Source organism: Typopeltis vanoorti, chromosome 20 (genome assembly GCF_054136105.1).
Source record: "Typopeltis vanoorti isolate ZY-2024b chromosome 20, IOZ_Tvanoo_1.0, whole genome shotgun sequence".
NCBI classification, from domain to species: domain Eukaryota; kingdom Metazoa; phylum Arthropoda; class Arachnida; order Uropygi; family Thelyphonidae; genus Typopeltis; species Typopeltis vanoorti.
The window spans coordinates 14882946-14897770 of NC_143568.1; the positions used below are offsets into that span (position 1 = coordinate 14882946).

The 14825-nt window shown below is 33.5% G+C and overlaps 1 protein-coding gene across 1 annotated transcript in view; it reads left to right on the forward strand.

The window, feature by feature from the left end:
- The window catches only part of LOC150095249 (protein FAM135A), a 455287-nt gene that overhangs the window by 320410 nt on the left and 120052 nt on the right, over positions 1 to 14825 (forward strand). Inside the window, exon 15 of the mRNA XM_090409881.1 lies at positions 2913 to 3022. Coding sequence (XP_090266007.1) covers positions 2913 to 3022 — 110 coding nt within the window. The remainder of the gene's footprint in view (positions 1 to 2912; positions 3023 to 14825) is intronic.

Here is a 14825-nt window from a genome sequence, read left to right on the forward strand (position 1 = left end):
AATAAATGCATAGTGAGCAGACAACCAATTATCTGTTCAGTCAACATTACTTACAAAGAAACTTTGATGCAATGATAGCATTAATCTTTCAAAGAAATTTATCTAGTTCTGCCTGAAATATTTGAAGAACTGCTAGAATAGTCATGATTTTAAAAACTGTCAATCTTGTGACAGGTTGATCCAAATTTGTAAGAGGGTTAGCCTATTAACCTATGATCAAAATTTTTACTTTCCTCAAACTAAATTAGATTTATTGTCACCTACTGGTGTTTATTTTATTCTTATTTATTTTAAAATTTTTGTTATAAAAGCAACACCTACTGATGTTTATTTTATTCATCGTTCATACAACCTTCCTTATTATAGCCAGTCAAAGATTAGTTGCCAAGTATTGCCAATATCACAATTTATCAACTGCCAGGTTCTGTTGGAATAAAACCAAGATTCTTCAGAGAGTTTTTTTTTCAGACTTTTCAAAGAAAGCTGTGGTACTTTGTTCCATAAACTCCCCCTTTATCATAACAAATCTGTTAAACTTTCTCAATTTTGGGTAGTACTCATAATCATCCAGGTAAATGCTAATATTTTTTTCTAGCTTTTCTGATTGGTTTTATAGCTCTAACAATGCTACATATGATATCATCATCATAATTCATTTTATTCTGTTGTGTTGCCATATTACAATCAGTTAATTGGATTTTTTCCATATCTTCCTTGATAATGAATTAGAAATTAATAGGATATATAGGTAAGAATAAATCCTTTACAAATATGTGGTCTCTATTTTTCTAGTCATTTTGTTAATATCTATGTTATGACCACTCTAGAAAGGATAAACATGAATATATTTACTTTTGCTTATGGTTATTATTGGAAGTCTTGAAATAACCTGAATTCATGTAAAATGGTGTTTGTTGTTAAAATATGAATATTGTTTGTTGCAACATGTACATAAATTCATGAAAATAATCACCTATATGTGAGGTGTGATGCACAAATTCTCAGACTGGTATTCAGGAGTGTTTTAGGACAAGATCATGAACTGTAGCTGTATTATGTTAATCATCCTGGTATCAATTATTGCTACCCATCTGCAATGACTATCCATGTTCAGGTGTTGTTTTCTTTACTAATTGCATTTAGTGCTGCTTGTGTGTGTGTATGAGTATTATATTTTGTGAAATATATGAAATGCTTAAAGCTGTTTGGCAATGAATGATTATTAAAGCAGAAATTTGAGGTTTCAGAGCAGTCAAGAACAAATTAATCTCTAAACTTCTCAACACTATGACTGAAGTTCAAGGAAAAAACAGACCACTGACTCACAATTAGAGATGTATCAGAATGCCCAATCTTTCAGTGTTTTATATTAGCAGATTTCAGAATTTGTCAGTAAAAATTTGTTTCCAGGAATCTCTTAGATCAGCGCTTTCCAAACCGTGGGCCGTAGATTTTTTTGCAGGGGCCGTGAAATAATGAAAACAAATTTAAAATCTTTTAAGACTAAGTAGATTTTTTTTATCTTAAAAGAATTTAATTTTTATTATTTATTATTTCTTTTTTGTCATTTTTTATATTTTAATGAAAAAAAATCACACAATGGTGTGGGTTCACAAATTTTGCTTCCTGCGTATTTTGGCGCTTAATGAATATTAGTAAATATATTCTTATTCATATAAGTTTCATTTCAAAGCAGAAATCTAAGAATTGCAATTTCAAATATTTCACCTGATATTAGTATCTTCTTCTTCTTCTCTTCCATCATCTGTGTGGATAATGATGAGGCCGAATGAACTCTTTCCACTTCTGTCTGTCCTGGGAGAGTCCAAACAATTCTGTCCAATTTGGTGTTGCTTGTTGTGATTTGGTTTTCAGATCCTCTTTTATTTTGTCTATCCATCTAATTCTGGGCAGTCCTTTGGATCTTTTACCTTCCATCGTTGTGTTCAGGGCTTTAGATGGTAGTCTTTCCGTTCCCATTCTGGTCACATGGCCAAACCATCGCAGTCTTCTTTCTTGGATTTTTTTCTATTAAAATTAGTATAGCATTTAGTATATTAGTATATTTAGATATTAGTATAGCAGTATTGAAACACATCCATCAGATTAAATTGTTATTAAACTTCTTTTATGTTTTTAATTCTTTCTTTATTACTAATCGTTTTACGTTTCATGTGCTTGTACTGCAAATGTACAATAACAATATATCTATCTATATAAAAATATGAGATAATGTGCCATGTCAAATGTGTATGTAAGACGCTAAAAATGTAATATTTGCATATGATTTTTGCAATATTAGCTGCGTATGTTTGTATTGAATATAAATACAATAAATATTATAATAATATGTCTATATTAGGATTTTTTTCGAGGGAGGCTGTGAAATATTTTAATTTTTCCAAAGGGGGCCCCTGACATCCAGAAGTTTGAGAAGCACTGTCTTAGATGATGAGGAAAAAACTGTGTGCAGAAGTCTCACAATTTTTTTTTTTTTTTTTTTTGGGTGGGGGGGTGGGGAGGGATAAGCTGAAGATGATTCGTGACTCTCCACAACTACCTTATCTTCCCAGATTTAAAGATTACTCTGAAAGGAATGAGTTCAAACCATTTAGTCAGGTAAAGAAAATGTGATGTTAGAATTTAACAGCATTGCAGTAAAAAAAAAAAAAAAAAAAAAAACTTCATAGTTTGCATTTATAATATGGTAAAAATATCTCTGGAACTATCAATAGTATATACATGCCTAAGGGAACTAGTTCAGAAATCATTACAAACATCAAGAGTTATGCTGATCTTATTCTGTTTTATTGGTATAGGTATTTCAGTCTGAGAACTTTTGTGTTCACCTTACATATATGTAGTTTTTAAAATTTTCTTATTAATGTGATTTTTTCCTCCCTCATCTGTAGTGACTTTGCAACGCAGGCTTCTAGCGTTCCATACTTCCAGTGTGACAGTGACCTCAGGGCTTTCAGTCCAGAAGGACTACATCTAGTAATATGTGTTCATGGTTTAGATGGTTAGTCACAATTTTTCAATGTTTTTTTTTTTTGTAGGTTGAAAAATCTAATCAGAACTTGTTAGAATCAATAATGCCCATACTTAGTTATTATTAAAAGGGAAGAAAATAAATATCCGTTACTATTTTGTACAAAAAAAAAAAACAAATAACATTGAAATTTGCCTTTATACAAAAGCAGGTTATTTTAACATACTTATAGATATGCTGAATACAAAAATGACAGTATTCCATTTAATCCCGTTTGCTTAAGAACACATTGTTTAGTAGAAGTCATCTGACTGAGTTACATTGAGCCAGTTCAAAGGAATTTGAAATAGGAAGTGATCACTATTTTTAGTTTTGAGTTAGATAAAACTAAATATATCAAAAACGAAAATCTGTACAAAAGTTTTTTAAAAGAATCGAAGTAGACCACCTTTCAGATTGAGAATTAAAGTGTTTTATTTCTTTTTAAAAAACTTGTTAACCATTGTTTGAACAGTGCTCCTTCTTGAAGGAGCACTGTTGATATACAGCTCGCTGGGATAGAATTTATGATACATAGGAAAAAGCATAGAAAAGCGTGTGCATCTTTTCTATGCTTTGGTAAATCATACCCCTAAATTTGGATCAGCTTCTAACATTTTATCCTTCCTGCTTTCAATATCATGAAATATCTTTGAGAGTTCCTTTAATGTAAGTTTTTTGCCAGCATCACTTCCTCTGGGACATTTTCATCCTTTTTCTCACAATCACTTTCCTCATTTATGTCAGTAAGTTCACATTTCTTATTTAGTGATTTGTGGACTGAATTGCTAGCAGTGGAGTTTGTACTTTATGCAGTTATTCATAGTTAATAATTGCATAAAGTACAGTTAATAATTCGTTGTAACTGAAATTTGTGCATATCAGAACTGTGTAAAGTGAAGATTGCCTGTATAGAATAAAGCCTTGGTTCAAGGCCTCTTGAGAGTGTATGCCCTTATTTCATTCTTTGAAGTCCTTAACAGGAGGTTTTGGTGAGGCATGAAGATAGATGACTGACTGATTCATTTTGTGATATTCTGTAAAGATGTCTAAAGCAAAACTACTTTTATCCTTCCTTTTGTGTTCAACATTTTGATGAATGTGCCTGTCATATGTGATGACACAATCCTTGATTATGACATGCATGGCATATGTATATGCCAGTGTCCAAAGAGATGGTGCAATCTTTTTTTTTTTTTTTTTTTTTTTTTTTTTTTTTTTTTTTTTAAATAGCTGACCTAACTTTCACCCACAGAATGCTGTAAACCTATACATTAGTACTGTGGGTTGGCTAAGGATTGTTTCCTATTTTTATTAATTTTATTTGTTTATTATTTTATTTTTTACATAATTCAGAAACCCTGCTTTAGATGCTCAGACATGAAGCATTCAAGACAAGACAAGAAGCTCAGACATTCAAGCCACACAGGCTTCCGGTAAGCAGGGTGGTTGTTTCACACTGTGTGATGAAATTCTTCTCCTCCTCCTCCTCCCTAAAGACAATCACAAACATCCATGAGCATTACAAATTCTAACCCACAGCCTGTTAGTTGGAGAGTAGATATGTTAATTACTTGGGCCAACAGTGAAGTTACGAAATATGGCAGTAGACAGAGGTACCTGTTGCCCTAAGTACCACATGTTTTGCATTTCTAATTTGTCATTTTACTATCTCTTAACCAGTGTTATGCATTAAAAGTAACTTTAGTTTGCATTTTGGTTCAGTTGCTAATTTTTCATTGTACAAAGGGCAGACTGTCATTTTGTTATCTTTAGTGTAAGTTGCATTGTCTTGTAAATATATGAACAGTGCAGAATCATTTTGCTATGTGTGTAGTGATGTGATATTAAAATCTGTAAAATAAGCATTGACTTCTATGTTCAGTAAAATATGGGTTGTACTTTGTATGAAGATTATGACTGGACCTGGGTTACACAAATCTTGCAGCAAGTGTGCACATTATTTAAGAGAATGGTAAAGGATACCCATTGATCAGTGCCCTTTGCTGTTCAGTAATATGGAGGGAACCTACTGGCCATGCAAGTGATTACTGCTTTTGATTTACACTTGTTCAAAGTCCCACTGTATAATAACCAAATTTTCCATTTGCCACAAGATCAGTTTCTGATCACAGTTCATTATGAGTTACTAAACTGCCTGAGACATGGACTGTTTATTGTGAACCTGATTCAGATTTTTAGCAACTTCCAGTTATGAGCATGCCATTAGATAAGCTAAGCTAGTTAGACTTATCAAAACAAAGCTGAAATCTTATGGGTAACCATCTTGAAAAGTAATGCAGAAATCATCTTTTTTTTTTTTTTTTTTTCAAAAATTTCAGCAAACTTTTCTTGCCTGACAGCTCACTTGCCCACTCTTCAGCTAATGGACTGCAAGTTCAAATCTTACCATGGGCATAACAAATGTTTGTGATGTCTTTAGGCAGGAGATAAATTTCATTGAACAGTGTGAGACCACCACCCTGCTTATTGAAGGTGTGAAGTGGCTTGAAAAAGTTCTGTTTTGTGTCTAGAGCAGGTTTTCTGGACTATGTAAAAAATAGATAAAATAATTAGAAATATTAAAAAAATCCTTAGCCTCCCCAACAGTACCATCTTACTATAGGTGTACAACCTTTTGTGGATGGGAGATTAAAAAAAAAAAAGATTAATCAAAACATGAGGGAAAATATGATCCTGTTGCTTGTTTTAAGGCTGTACTTCTGCATACATACTGGAAATAGTCTTCTATTCCACTAGCACATGCTATCCATATGAAAGAATTCTATGAGAATATGACTGTTTCTTAAATGCATTCACTGCATTTATAAGGGGCATTCAGCTAAACGTCATAGAATATTGACACATTTTATTTCAGTGGTATAGTTAGTCCAGTTAAAGACTATCATATAATGCCAAGAAAGAAAAGCATTTCACATCTCCCTTTTATGAATCCTCCAAAAAAAAAAAAAAAAAATTCTACTAACAATCCAGATTATTCAGTATAATGAACAGTTTCATGAAGGTTGTAAATCAGAATGGTTTCCGATATTTAAAGGACAGATTCCTGAGAACAGGTGATGCAAAGATTAAAGAAATAATTTTTATTGGCCCACAAATTCTACACTCAAGGAAGAAAAAAAGGTGTTTCAATGATTCCTTAAAATGCTAAAAGAGCAGCACTAAAAGCTTTCCAAGTGTTGCCACCAATTTTGTTTTTAAAGTTAAGTGATTACGCACATAGAGGTTTTGTTGAAGGCATTCATATTAGAGAGTAGATCCAAGATGTGAAATAATGGATCATTCATGATCCATTATTTCATATCTTGTATGGAAAAATAGTACTTAGGCGAGTGGAACTCTAGAATAGAATTTTTGCAGGTTTTTTAAAAATAACACTGCTACCAGCTATAAGCAGAAGACCTTTTTAAACTGTTAGGAAATTCATAGATATGTGCTGATAGATTTATATAAAAATTCAGTTACTATATTAACACACAGTTTTTATTTCCTGAAAAACTGGAAGTTGGTAAGGCAGTTTGAAGCTCAATTTCAATATTTAAAAATCACAAAATTAATTATTCACTTTTGCTCAAGGCAAAGCAAAATTTTTCTATTTGTTTGTTCACTGCTATCAGATGTAATTGAAAATTTGTAGATTTATAAACATTCAACAGTTGCATTGGTATGCAGAGTTTGACTTAAAATTTACAATACCAAGCCAACTCAAGCAAAACAGTTCATAATTTCAGAGGCTCTCAATTCACATTTGAAACACTTACTTTTAGTGTGCAAACATTATTTGCCTACTTAGTATAAAATAGTAATGGATATTTATTTTATTTTAATAGTCATTTCCAAGTTGGAGCCCTTTGGGCTCTTTCCTTCATTTATAAATTTGTACAGCTCTGTTGAAAATTATTTATTAAAGTAGTAAAGATATTTTATTTCAGAGGAGCACCTCTCAGAGACACTCAGTTCAATTTGCAATTACACAAATAGAAGATGTTTGGCTGTGATCTCTCTTTTGGTATAGCAGGAAACTTCTTACTAATCATAATGTTAATATTGATGGTTCGGTGGAATGCTAGAAAAGAGTAAAAAAGAGTAACAAAAAGAAGAGAAAGGTAATAAACAAAAGGGGAGAAAAGGATGACAGGTAAACACTCAGAAAAAGTGGACTGTAATTTTATGTCAATAGCATTTTTGGACTGTGGTCAGTTTAAAAAGGAAAATGTTTCCTTTCTTTTTTATTGGAAATTATTACTGATTAAAAAGTAACAACCACTTTTACTGAGTTTTTGCTTGTCACCAACAATACAACAACTGCCTACCACTATACCTAGACTCCCTCCAGGAATGATCTGACAGAGTAAGTGGCAGTTAGGTTATTTGTTAACTGGGTGGGAAGAATTCCATTGTGTTACCAACAGGTTCAGTCCCATATATTGTCTAACAACAAACCTACAGAATTGCTTTTCTGCTGCACTAATGAAATGGGTTATTCTCCACTAAAGTGCATTTGGCATTCCTTGTAGTGTCATCTGTACATCACGCAAGAAGAGAATTTGGACAAAAGATGCTAGAGACCAGCTCTGGAGCCAAGCATGGCAACAGCAGTTTCAGGCGTTCTATAATCAAGGGGGCTGACTGGCGTTTCCTCCAGCTAGGGAAGGTATGTATGTATGTATGTGTATATATATATATATATATATATATATGCATAACATGTATAGTGACATTCCACAGTTTCAGCAGAGACCTGTTTGCAAAAACCTGTCACCCTACAAGCATGTGGATTTGGCTTGGCTGGTAGAGAGGATGCGTTGTGCATCACCAGCCTATTAATGGTTCATATTTACTTTGAAACCTTGCAAGTGATAAATCATGGTCGCTATGAATTTGGCCAAACAGAATCTTACTTATATCACTCATCTTTGGACAGATTCCATGAAAGAGTTTGGAGAAACTCCAGTAGTTTCTCTTGAGAGTTATTTGAGTTTAGCACTTAAAGCCTATTAAGAATTATACCAGCTTATGTTTTCTGACTTCTGCAACTGGATTGTCAACTTTCTCTATAGTCACACATTATGTGATGGATGCATCTTTAGCCTTAAATTAACAGTCAATGCTATCTTGCTATCATCAAACTGTTGCTTACTCTCTCTTTCTTCTGTATATGAATGACTTTCTCCAGTTGACTACATATCCAACCCAGAGTTTTACTGAAGACAGTGATTGCACTTTTATCCTTTGGTAAATTGCACCACACAAATTACCAAAATCTCTAGAATAGCCACTTCTGCAACTCTCAATTCTGATTCCTAACACTTCTTCACTTGGATCTTAGTCTAGTTACTTCATTACATGAAAAGCTTATTCTTGTTTTGTTTTTCACCAAACTCTTTCTTCCACTCTGACTGACAACATCCAAATCTCTGTTCAAAATGAGATTTCTCTTTTTAGAATAACCTTCGGTCATTCTTTGCATAAACATATTGTAATTATTGCTTCCTCGGCATCCAAGAAATTAAATGTTCTTTTATTTTGTGCATTATATTGCACTGAGCAACTGTTAACTGTACAAAGTTACTGATTCATCCAACCATTAAATACTGTTTTCATATTCAGGATAGTGTCCATAAGAATTCTCTAAAATTGCAGTTCAATGCCAAAGATTGCATTAAGGCTAATTAATGATCTTTCTCTTCTGTTATCTTCCATTAATGTACTCTGCTGTCCTCTTTCACCCAGTCATTGTTTCTTCTCCTTACATTTTCATACAGCTATTTCCATGTCACTGTTAACTAGAATTATGATAAGTAGATCTGTTATTCTCTTCTAAATCTATTAAAACTTTCAGTAGCTTCTCAAAATCTTTATAGTTCAACTAAAGTCACTGAAACGTTTTCATCTTCCTCTTTCTTTGTTCATTCTATCTTTTAGAACAGTTTTCCCTCTGGTATGTTGCCAAGTACAATTGGTAGGTCTTCAAATTCAATGTTATCCTGTTTTCTCTTTTTACTGCTCAATTTTTTTTTTTTTTTTTCTGCTCATGTAGAGTTACCATTAAAAATAAACAATAAATCAAATCTAGGAGTGGGTTCAAGTTTTGTTAACACAGAAACATGCAAACACATGATCTCTCAGCTCCCTCTGTAGATACGTTAGTAATCACATTTTATTATATGCCAAAACTTATATGAAAATGCGTGAAACAAATCCCTCATGGATTTCATCTTTTCAGTGGTTCATGAAACTCTTAATCAGAAAATTAGGTGAAAATACAGTCTACCATACATATGCCAAAATTCAGTTCTGATTTTGCTATACAAGAATGCTATTACCAAATACCTTTATAATCATCTGTAATCATTTCTGAAATTGTTCATAAAAATTTTTGTTTTTTCTGATGCTTGGACCCATACGTCTTTTATTTATATTTATATATAATCAATCCCACATGTAAAAGATTGGAAAAACCTGTGAATGATAAACAACAGGTTTTAACTTATATATGTTTTTTTATTTATACTAAATGTATTTCCTAGACTTCTTTCATTGTGTGTATGGCTAACAGCATCATCATTGGGAGGTTGCTTAATATAAGTAAAAAACTGAATTAAACGTTTTTCAACAGTTAATATCTATAAGTTGAAAATAATAGAATGATAGTTTTAATCATGAGCATCATTAGGCATGTTACATGCCGTCTACATTGTTGTGTTGTGTAAACTCTATATGTGATTGATAGCATATGAGCGTCTTTAATGCTACACATTAATTAATGACTTCCAGATGTCATGAAGGATCATTCCTCATTTCTATTTAGCATGCCTTTTGAGCAAATGACCTTGGAGAAAGAACTCCTTGAACAACTTGTCGAAGTAATTCTCTTCTAAGCAGGGCATAGAAAATGCTTGCCACGAATCTGCTTTTTTTGTTTCCTTTTGTTTTCATTGTCATCTATATGTTTGTTGCAGGTTTCGAAACATCTCTCAGTCTGACCTATGTATTATTGTATGTCTTTCCACAATAACACAGAATGTTGTATACCCAGATGTTTATAAAATGGAACTTTTTCTTTATAGGAGCATAGAAAGCTTTATAAGGTGTTGACTGACTTTAATATATATATATATATATATATATTTTATGCATTGCCAATGTATGGAACAGATATCCTGCCTTTGTAATTAATTTCTCGGTTATCACAGAATGGTTCATCAGAAAATAAAAGTTTTCTTCAGTACTTTTTGAAAATCTATTTTGGAATAGATTTTAGAAGAACTGATTAAATAGGATTTCAAGTTCTTGTTTTCATTTGATTTCTTCATTTTTTTAGCATGTTTAAAGCTCTATTTTTCAAGGTTTGATTATTCCTAATTTTTTGTTGATGGTGATGGGGAATGAGCTTGCCTATACATACCTTGCAGGTCTGCACTATTTAAAACGATTGTTGAATTCCCTTTGTTCTGTCCTAAGTATAATGATTTCATCATTGTTGTATAAACTTCTGAAAGCTTCTTTCTCTAAAGCTATGAAATTATTTTTTGCTGTGTGACTATTGAATAAAACTGAAGCACTTAGTAATCTTGAAAGTTTATTTTTCACTTGGTCAGACTATAATAAATTTAGTTTAATCCTTTATCCAAGTGTGTGTGCAAACAAAGTTTGCACTTGAAAGTATCTTCAGGACTGGGATAAAGTGGTACAACACCGGGCAACTCCTTGCAAAGGTGGAGCAAGCTACCAACACTCCTATCTCAGTATCTCCCATAATGCAAAACACATCTCCTTGTGAATATGTATAATGTTATGCAGCTTGCTCCACCTTTGCGAGGAGTTGCCCGGTGTTGTACCACTTTATCCCAGTCCTGAAGATACTTTCAGGCGCAAACTTTGTTTGCACACACTTGGATAAAGGATTAAACTAAATTTATTATAGTCTGACCAAGTGAAAAATAAACTTTCAACATCTTTCTCTAAATCCAGAGTAATTTAATAAAAAGGTGGCACACCGTTTGGCAGCTCCTGTAGGAGGAGATGACCTTGCTAATGCTTCTGCCTGGCTCCCACTGAAGAGACCTCAATATAGGTTGAAACTAGTCTGGGTAGTGGCCCTTCCCTTAATGCATAACGTTATACATATCCACAAGGAGATGTGTTTTGCATTATGGGAGATACTGAGATAGGAGTGTTGGTAGCTTGCTCCACCTTTGCAAGGAGTTGCCTGGTGTTGTACCACTTTATCCCAGTCCTGAAGATACTTTCAGGCGCAAACTTTGTTTGCACATACTTGGATAAAGGATTAAACTAAATTTACTTAGTAATCTTGTGGATAATGTTTCTTCTTGTTCATTAATAACTTAAAGCATTGAAGGTTAATAACCTTCCGATGATTCTGTTAGCCATATAGTCAGTGAAACATGTAGGGGAAATACATCTGGTGTGTGTGTGTGTGTGTGTGTGTGTGTGTGTGTGTGTGTGTGTGTGTGTGTGTGTGTGTGTGTGTGTTAAAAAAAAATTATACAAGTTAAAACCTGGTATTTCTCATTTAAGCAAATCTACTCATAGTGAATAACAAAAGTATTGTCTTGACAGGGAGACAAAGAAACGTACTTTCCTTAGAAAAGCTTAAATGCAAGGCAGCATTCTTTCCAACAGAATTTTTTTTTTCTTGAAAAATTGCAGAGATGACTCTCTAGTCCCTGCATTTTTAAGAAGGAAAGAAAATATACATTCTGTCAATGTGCAGAGCATACATAGAAGTGCAAATTTTGCTCTTTTGCGAACTGAAATACAAAAAATAGATCAGACTTATTCTCAACTGAGCAAAAAGCATATATCATATATATTGTAATCTGGCTAATTCATTATCTCCGAATACATGGAATGTCAGATAGAATACATTTGAAGGTCTCAAGAATAGAAACTGCAAATATAGACTGTCAGAAAAATTTAAGCATCTATACAATAGAGATCACAAAAACTGAACCTTTCAGAATTCTGATAAATTTGTATTAAATTTTTTTAAACAAAGACTTTAATTATGCCATCACTCCAAGATACATCCCAAAAGTAGAGACATTATGACCATTGTTGATAAAGCTACTAAATATCTCTTATCTCATGAAGCATTATCCATAAGATTACTTAATGATTCAGTTTTCTTAAACAGTCACATGCCAAAAAATAATTTCACAGCATCGGCCTTTGCAACAACTCAGGTCAGCAAATTTTTACCTTGTTGCAACTGCCTAGATCAACTGCAACTAATATATACAATATTATTGTGGAGTCAAAATGCCTAGCAGCAACAACAATAGCATAATATTAAACGACCTGATAGGCCACATAAATCAGAGTGGGGCTATTGAGTGCTGAAGTGCCTGACATGAAAAAATCACATGTTCTTGGTTGAGACTCTACAGAGTTCTGAAATATCTCTGTAAGCAATGTCATCACCACAATTGTTTGTTGGGAGCCGAAGAACATGGGTTTCTATGGCTGCACAGCTACACACAAGCCTAACATCAGCAAGGACAATGAAAACATGCTTCACTGCTCGAGTCCACTGAATAATACTTCCCCATCTGGCAGTCCAACAAATGAGCCTAGGTTTGTCTGATGCCAGGAGAAGACTGCTACCTACCAAATGTGTTTTGCCAACTGTGAAATTTGGTGGAGTGGCATCATGAATCCCCCCCCCCCCACACACACACCCAACTGTATTGATGGGAAATCTTAATGCTGTTGTGCCCATAATGACATTCTAGATAATTTTGTACTTCCAGCTATATGGCAACAGTTCGAAGATCCTTTTCCTGTATCAATACAACCTCCCCCCAATCCACAAAGCAGTGTGTGTGTGTGTGGGGGGGGGGGTTTGATGAGATGGGTTTGAAGAACTTGACTGGTCTGCCTTGAGGCCTGGCATTAGTGACAACCTCACTAATGCTCTTTTGAAAGAAGGGAATTACTGCAGCTGTCTATTGGAAAGCTTCCTAGAAGATTGAAGACTGTTATAGCAGTAAAAGGACTAGCTCTATATTAATGTCTTTTATATTAGAGTGAGAGTTGGAATGAGCAGGCATCCAGATATTTTTTTGATCAGTTAGTATTTGTTGAAAGTTTTTCCCACTTGGTTATGCTATGAATTAAAGATACCAAGAAATTATATACTTGGTTTAATCATGTATCCAAGTGTAAGCAGACAAGTTTGTCCAGGACTGGGGCAACTCGTGGTAAAGGGTGATATGACTTCACATCAATGCAAAGCACATATCCTTACAGGTATGTATAATGCTATGCATTATGGAAGGATCACTACCCAGACCGGTTTCGACCTTTATTGTGGTCTCATCAGTGGGAGCCAGACCCAGAGGTGATACCAAGGTTGAAGTTGACTTCTGCATTACTTCAACCTTGGTATCACCTCTGGGTCTGACTCACTGATGAGACTAAAGGTGGAAATTGGTCTGGGTGGTGACCCTTTCCCATGCATAGCATTATACATAGATGTAAGGATATGTGCTTTGCATTATGGGATACTAAGGCAAGTGATGTGAAGTCATATCACATTTACCACAAGTTGCCCCATTTCTGAAAATAGTTCAGGTGCAAACTTTTTTCTTACACCTGGATAAAGGATTAAACCAAGTATATAATTTCTTAGTATTTTTAATTTATTGATCAGATAGTATATTTTGGGAAGACCAAATCTCCCTCAATGAATCGTTGACTCACTGGAGATCTCATATAATAATAATAATAATAATAATAATAATAATTTACAATTAACATTTTTGAAATACTGTGAACATATGATCTAAGCATTTGCTACATGCACAGTAGATTTCACTTCAGCTACTACTTAAGAGTTATGTGCATGTTTTGAAATCAACTTCAAATATTAGGCATGCGTATATCACTGTGAGAAGAGGCAAGAGAAACGATTTTTATTACCATTCATGCAGAAGATAAAGATGTCAAATGTCATTGTGAAAATGAACATACTGCTTCAATGGACTGTGAAGTGATATGATTCAACTTTTCCAGTATAATGTAATTAAATATCATTAGTTACTCTAGGAATTTGAGTAATCTGTTTTATTTAGTAATTTAATGTATTAAATAAAATATTTCTTTTTACAAAAGCAGGCCGAAAAATAATGCCTGTTGTCTTATAAAATCCTAAATGTATACAATGTTCTCACTTTTTATGCAGTAAATATTTTTGGCCTTTATATATAAAACCAGTTTGTTTTGATCAAATCAATAAATGCTTGTAGAAATTTATCAGAAACAGTTGAATATGTTTATTGGACGAATTTGATGAGTTTGCAAATTAGAAACAGAAGAATATACTTTGAATAGGAAGACCATTGGATATCCTAGTTGATGAAAATCATCAAGACTATCATGTGATAACAGACTGAGATACTGGAAAACATTCCAATCATACACCACCACCACCATATGAGAGAAAAATCTAGCCCTCACCCCTTCAAAATTCATTCTCAGCTTCCTAGGATGCCCTCTTGTCCTTTCCCACTTTCATAAAATGAAAATTTTCATCAACTGAAATCCTGTATGACCCTTTCAGAAGTTTGTACATCTCAATCATATCACGCCTCTTTCTCCTGTTTGCTAGTGTCTCTACAGTCTACAAATTCTCAATCTGTTTTAGATACATCAGTATTCCACAATCCTGATGTCATTTTTAGCATGCTCCTTTGCACGCCCTCCACTGTATCAGAATCACAATGAGACCAGAACTGCACACAATAGT